At 42.8% G+C, this 7,937-nt stretch overlaps 1 protein-coding gene across 1 annotated transcript; it reads left to right on the top strand.

Annotated features, from left to right (window-relative positions):
* Nucleotides 1–1,532: 1,532 nt before the first annotated feature.
* LOC129109445 (gonadotropin-releasing hormone II receptor-like) lies at nucleotides 1,533–4,128 on the top strand. Its single transcript, XM_054621516.1, is given in 4 exon segments — nucleotides 1,533–1,617; nucleotides 1,620–2,071; nucleotides 3,335–3,536; nucleotides 3,731–4,128. Coding segments are annotated over 4 exon segments (1,137 nt in total).
* Nucleotides 4,129–7,937: the final 3,809 nt, after the last annotated feature.

Genomic DNA, 7,937 nt, shown 5'->3' with positions numbered 1-7,937 from the left:
CACCACCGTGCAGCCCTTTATGATTATTTATAACATTCATTTAGAATGTTCACGTCATTAAAAACTATTACAAGATAAAAACTCAGATTAAAGATTCGTATTACAATGTTTTACTTCATGATTGAGTCCTGAAAATCTTATTTTCTTAAAACAGTGAGGTCGTTTCATTTCACGAGGTGAAACGGTGCAGATATCACTTCCTGGTCCGTCATGTGACGTCATGAGGCCCAGAAGGACTCTTTACCGTTGACGTACACTGATGAAGACACGTCTGTCACTCAGGATCAGTTATTGAAGATGAATCAACTTCCTGTCTCAGCACTTTATTTTACATCATCAGAGTTCTTTGTCTTTCCTCCGTCATGTGAATGAGAACCAAGCAAAGGAGGACCAGAGGAGACGCTACTGAGCATGCTCAGTGGGTCCATGATGAGGAGGGTTCTCTTTAAACGTCATGAGACCCGACAAACCAAAGTCCTGGAATCATCGATCAATAAATGTCTTTCTATTAATAAATCAAGTATCAAACATTTGAATTGTTTCTTTATCGTAGCGAGTTCCGCCCATAGTGTCGGCCAATCAGGGGAGGGGCCTGATCCTCTGCTGGTCTGAGGAGAGATGTGGAGGTTGCCAAGGTGACATGAGCACACACACACACACACACACACACACACACACACACACACACACACACACACACATACACACACACACACACACACACATACACACATACACACACACACATACACACATACACACACACACACACACACACACACATACACACACACAAACACATCCTGCTGCCAAAAATAACTGCAGAGAGCTCTGTTCTGTAACCTGATCTGTGTGTGTGTGTGTGTGTGTGTATGTGTGTGTGTTTCTGTAAGTTATGACTAACTGGTATGTAATAACTTTCTCAGAAGGCATCACATTCACTACGGCCCCACTATGTGGTTTGTTAGATTGATTATTGATTATTGATTATTGATTATTGATTATGGATTATGGATTATTGTATTCAATGGAGCCTCTGTAGAGCAGTGTGTCAGCAGCTGCCTTCAGGTGTTTGATTGAAGCAGAATCACCTGCTGAGCTCTGATTGGACGCCTGCAGACCAGCTGTCAGTCCGCTTGTTTATCTAGCAGCCAACGGTCCATCAGAGATAATCCATACAGAGGACCTGAGCTGTTACCATGGTGACGGATTCACACCGACCAATGAGGAGTCAGCTGACCACGGGTCACCTGTTCAGACAGCTCGTTAACACCTCTGTCCTCGTCTCTGTCCTTTTCTCCTTCCTCGTCTCTGTCCTCGTCTCTGTCCTCGTCTCCTTCCTCGTCTCTGTCCTCGTCTCCTTCCTCGTCTCCTTCCTCGTCTCCTTCCTCGTCTCTGTCCTCGTCTCCTTCCTCGTCTCCTTCCTCGTCTCCTTCCTCGTCTCCTTCCTCGTCTCCTCCTAAACTTTGGACTGTTCCTTTAAAAGTGTCCTAACACACAAACCTTTCCTTCTTCTTCTTCTTCTCTTCAGGATGTCAGGTAACTGGTCCGTCGTGCAGCTGTCATCACTGGCTCCACCCACCAGCTCCGTGGCCCCTCCCACTCCCAACACCTCCCAGTTCCCCCGCTCACAGACTGGGTGGCTCCCAGCTTCACCCGGGCCGCTCAGTTCCGTGTGGGAGCCACCTTCGTCCTCTTCCTGTTCGCCGCCTGCAGTAACCTCGCCTTATTGGCCAGCGTGTGGTGTGGGCGTGGCCGGCGGCTGGCGTCTCACCTGCGGCCGCTGATGTTGAGCCTGGCGTTGGCAGACCTCGTGATGACGTTCGTGGTGATGCCTCTGGACGCCGTGTGGAACGTGACGGTGCAGTGGTACGGAGGAGACGCCCTCTGTAAGCTGCTGTGCTTCCTGAAGCTGTTCGCCATGCACGCCTCCGCCTTCATCCTCGTGGTCATCAGCCTCGACCGCCAGCACGCCATCCTGCACCCTCTAGACGCCCTGAGCGCCCACCGCAGGAACCGAGTCATGCTGCTGCTGGCCTGGAGCCTCAGCCTGCTGCTCGCATCACCTCAGGTAACACATGACCTCAGGTAACACATGACCTCAGATAACACATGACCTCAGGTAACACATGACCTCAGGTAACACATGACCTCAGTAACACATGACCTCAGGTAACACATGACCTCAGGTAACACATGACCTCAGGTAACACATGACCTCAGGTAACACATGACCTCAGGTAACACATGACCTCACAATAAAAGCATCCTAGAACAAGCTGAATTGTAATGTATATATATATATACACATATATATATATATATATATATATATATACATATATATATATATATATATATATATATATATATATATATATATATATATATATATATATTTATATATATACACATATATATATATATATATATATATATATATATATATATATATATATATATATATATATATATATATATATATGTATATATTTATATATATACACATATATATATATATATATATATATATATATATATATATATATATATATATATATATATATATATATATATATATATATATATATATATATATATATATATATATATATATATATATATATATATATATACATATATGTATATATTTATACCGTCTCTTCTTTTCCTGCTAGTCTTTGCTATCTTCCTCTCATCTTTGGAATATTTAATTCAGCAGCTGAGAGCTATGAGTCTGTCTTTAATATTAATATCTAACATTAATATTTATGACATGATAAATCTGCTGAAGGTGAAGGACATCTGTGTTCGGTTTATCTCCATATGATCTATATTATCTTTATTATCATAATCATTTTTCTCTCTGATCCAGGTGAAAGTTCCTCCGTCAGGTGACAGAACATGAAATCCCTGCAGGAATGTTCTGGTTTCTGATGGAGAGATTAAATGTTTGAAACCTCCTGCTGCTAGCTCGGGCTAACTGCCCCCCTCGGTTTCTATAAGGAATGCTAACAATGCTAAGAGGCCATCAGTTGGAAAACAGAACTGAAACAAAATGTTTCACTGAATTCAGCTGCAGAAACAGTTTATTGACCAGTTTATCAGTGGTCACACTGGAAGTTGAGCTGGTGGTAAAACCAGTTTCTTTTAGATACATCTGTTTTTTTATGGCTCTGGGATCGAGTTCATCAAATCTTTGGAAACAAATCAGTAGAGTCTGAACCTGGTAGACCGAGTTAGCTCACTCTTCTGACACAAAGGTTGTTGGATCTGATCACTGCTCTGAGCTTCTCAATGAGCTTTTACCTGAACCCCGTCTGTCTCCCTCCAGCTGTTCATCTTCCGTGCGATCAGAGCCGACGCCGTGGACTTCACTCAGTGTGCGACTCACGGCAGCTTCAGCCGCCGCTGGCAGGAAACCGTCTACAACATGTTCCACTTCACCACGCTGTACGTCGTCCCCCTGCTGGTGATGAGCTGCTGCTACAGCCGCATCCTGCTGCACATCCACCTGCAGCACCTGAGAGAAAAAGGTAAGACACGCCTGTAACACCTGAAACTACCTTTATCATACCTCTAACACATTTGTAACATACCAGTTTCACACCTTTAACATACCTGAATATCCTGCTGCACATCCACCTGCAGCAGCTGGGAGACAAAGGTAAGACACGCCTGTAGAACAGCGACAGTGTGACATCACTAACGACGCCCCTCCCTCTCTCAGCAGGTGAGTCGTACCTGCGTCGCAGCGGTACCGACATCATCCCCAAGGCTCGGATGAAGACTCTGAAGATGACGGTGGTCATCGTTCTGTCCTTCGTGGTGTGCTGGACTCCGTACTACCTGCTGGGGATCTGGTACTGGTTCCAGCCCGACATGCTGCGCGTCACACCTGAGTACGTGCACCACGGCCTCTTCGTGTTCGGGAACCTGAACACCTGCTGCGACCCCGTCATCTACGGCTTCTACACGCCGTCCTTCAGGGCCGACCTTGCCGCCTGCTGCCGCAGGACGAAGAGCGACGCCACGCTGAGATCTCCAGACCGACTGTCCGCCAGGCAGAGTCCTCACAGCGCCGAGCAGGAGGCGGAGCCCGCCACCAACAACCAGGCAGGAGACTGACACCGACCAATCAGAGGGCAGGAGTTAATGATGTCACATTTTGTACCTGTCAGAGTGAACTGCATCAGCTGAAGGTGGATCAGGACTCTGAGTCTGGACTTTAAGAGGACAATAACGTCTTTATTATGATTCTGCATCAAAGAGTTCAATTCATTTAGTTGACATGAAAACATGTTTATTGATGATTTTATTCCCATATTGATCATCAGAGTCAGATAATCAATAACTGTAGGACCAGACACCTGAAGGGGGTCAAACACACACACACACACACGCACGCACACACACACACGCACACACACACACACACACACACGCACGCACGCACGCACACACACACACACACACACGCACGCACACACACACACACACACACACACACACACACACACGCACGCACACACACACACACACACGCACACACACACACACACACACACACACACACACACGCACACACGCACACACACACACACACACACACGCACACACGCACACACACACACACACACACGCACACACACACACACACACACACACACACACACACACACACGCATAACAGACAATCACAGCTGTCCACACTGATCTCAGCTGACCATTTACATGATGTCAACATTTAACGAATCACTTCACAAAGAGAAGAAGAAGCTGTCAAACACAATGATGTCACGTATTGATCGATGAGGTCAGAGCTGAGAACCAATCAGCAGCTGTGTTTGTTCTTCATTTGAGAACAAAGACAAAAAGTCTGTTACAGTTGAATATTTGGAGTTTTTATGAATGAATCTGTTCATAATTTAAATAAACAAACAATGAATAAACTGTGTTGAGCAGCACAACATGCTGAGGAAAGGGGGAGAATCTAAAGTGACTCTCTGTCGCCTCTTCAGGTTTCAAGTGGTATTACAAGACAGGATGGGGCTAGCTGGTTAGCATGCTAACATCAGTAGATATCTAAACACTGTGACTTCCTCACATTCTGATGATGGTTGTTTGATTATTGAATGTCTCACATCTTTAACATTGAACCTTTAAAATAAACCAAAAAAATGTTAATTAGATTAAAATATAAAGATACCTCAATTAAAACACAACATGAATAAGTTTTTCTTATTTTATCAGCTTAAGAAAATAATTTATAGACAAACTTAAAATTTTCTTTGTTTCATGATGAGCCAATAAATATGAAGACGTCTGTTTTCTATTACAATTCAGTTTTATTTGGTTTTCATGTGTCGAAACATCAGAAAGGAGAACAGATGGTGAAACATTTTTAAAACCACAGAAGAAGAAGTTCAGAACTTTAAGGACGGTAACAACCAAACCTCACTTCAGCTGTTGATCTCTGCTTCACGTTTCTGTTCGGTTCAAAAAGCAGTTTAAAGCTTTGGGCTGCTTTTTTTATTTTTAAATGACACATTAATGAAAATAAAAGTTTTGAGAAAAATAAATCAGAAACATTAAAGCATCACTTTTCTCATTGGTTCTAGCGTTCGGTCTCTACGTTCTCTACGTCTTAGTTTTAGTTTCTACAGCGTGTCGACAGGCGGAGGAAGTCTGAATTAAACAAATACTCAGGTTTTTACATAAAATATCACTGTACATCTGTGTAGAATATGGCTTAGCAATCACATGTATGGCTTATTATTAAATATGGCAGGTGACTCAACCTTCAGCTGAAAACACGACAATTCTCAAATTCTACAAATTCACATCATTCAACTAACAAAAAGATCCAGAAAAAGTCAAACAATAGAAAAACAGAGGGGTAAAATGGTAATAATCATAATATTATTAGCAACAATAATAAAGAATTTAAACGCTCTTCTTCACAGGTTTTCATTTTGGCAGAATTTCCTCAAAAATAAGAATGAACTGAAAGAAGAAAGTTCTAGAAAAAGAACAGCCAACATTATTCTTTATAAACATTTTAAATTGTTTTTATATTTTTAGAAACACTCACGACCCGACCGTGACCCTTGACCTTTGACCCAGAGGTGAACACCATTAGACTGGGCATGACTCAATGATACTTAGCTCGACTCGATCCGCTGCGTTTGTCTCGTTAATCTGCTCACAAACAGAATTATAATCCTACTAACGAGATCCAGGTGTGAATGTTAAAGAGCAAGTTTGGATCAATAAAGTCAGACTTTTTCATTCATACTTGAAGTTTAACAACGTAAATAAACGTTTGTCAGACTGAGCGACACATTTCTAGTCTGAGGTTTTTATCTCTAGACGTCCAGCAGAACAACTTTAGTTACAGATTCTGCTTCAGCTCATTGGGTCTCTCAAACTACTTTAAATGTCCTCAGGTCTCTGGTCTTGGGGTCCCGGGTCTCTGGTCTCGGGGTCTCTGTCAGCGTCAGAGACAGAAGCTGTAAAGACATTCAACCACAAACTGAACACACAGAGCGTCTGTGGCTCTGAACACAAAGAGCTGAGGTCACGTTTCAGGTATTTTGGAGCTTTTGGTCAAAGAGTCTCTCTCGTTCAGTTATTTGGTTATTTTAAACTCATCCTGACACACGGAGCTCTTCATGTTACAATATATGAAAATATATATTCACTTCCCTTTTATTCCAAAGTATTTATCTGAAATATTAGTCGTGAAAGTGAGTATTTCTTTTGGTTTTGTTTGTTCTTTGACTCTTTAAACAGGAAGCAGAGTGAAAACAAACAGTTTGAACAGAATTTTTTTTATCTTTGGACGTCATTCAGCTTGTTTTTTAAAGAATATTTGGAAGTTTGGCTGAAGCTCTACAGAAAGCTGCTGTTCATCTACGAGAACGTTCAGAAATTACTTTCAGACATTATAAGACATTACAGTTCAATTTAGACATGGCTGACGAGGCCGCACACCTGACAGGAAGTGGACGCCTCCGCAAAAATAAAACATCAAAACTTTCAAAACTCTGGACAGAAAAAGGCCGAGACGTCCACAGTGTCCAGACCTTCCTCGTTCACCTGTTTGACTCTCAGGTAGCGACTGACCTCCTCACCGTTTGTTCTCAGGTGGAGGTGAGACATCTTCAGAGGAGGAGGCGTCTCCATGACGACCAGGACGGATGCTTCTGAGAGACACGTCCCATGTTCACAGACCTCCGTCTGTCAGCTTCAAACAATCAAACGTCTCCTCCGAAGCGCATTTAAATGTTCGTTCTCCAACGTCTCCAGTGAGCTTCAGGACCCAAACCTGGATCAGGTTTTTGGACTGTTGAAGGTCTGGACTTTGACAGTCTTGCCCTGAAATATCAGCTGAGTTAGGTTTGGGACAAACTTCCAGACTGTTAAAGATGAAACTATGAACCGTGACCCGGTGCTGCCCGAGGTAACAGCTGGGATTAGACTTTGGGACCTGAAAGCTGAGACCTGGATCAGGTTTTTGGTTCTTGTCCTTAAATATCAGACTTTGTACAAGTTATTTATCAGTGGAAGATACGATGTGGATCAGGTTTCTAGAGGTTTGTTAAAGGGGAGGTTTAAACAGCCCTAACATCAGACTTCACTCAGCATTATGTCTGGGACATCGTCAATGTTAAAGATAAGACCATGATCCAGGACCCTCTTGAAGGTCAGGACTACGGTCTGTTATTGGGCTCTAGAGGATGATCAGTATGGCGGGTCAATCAGAAGCTGAGAACTAAGGAAGTGATCAGACTCTAGAAACCTACATCCTCCAGAAGGTTTATAGACTTCAGACATTCTGGAGTTCTGGAACAGTTGTTGGACATAAAGCTAAGACACTGTCGGGTGAATAAAGACTTTGTTCTGCTGTAGACCATAAGATGTTAAAGCAGGTC

Source organism: Anoplopoma fimbria, chromosome 20, assembly GCF_027596085.1.
Source record: "Anoplopoma fimbria isolate UVic2021 breed Golden Eagle Sablefish chromosome 20, Afim_UVic_2022, whole genome shotgun sequence".
Lineage (NCBI taxonomy): Eukaryota > Metazoa > Chordata > Actinopteri > Perciformes > Anoplopomatidae > Anoplopoma > Anoplopoma fimbria.
Note: the sequence above shows the minus strand (reverse complement) of the source record. Positions and strands in the feature narration are given on the sequence as shown.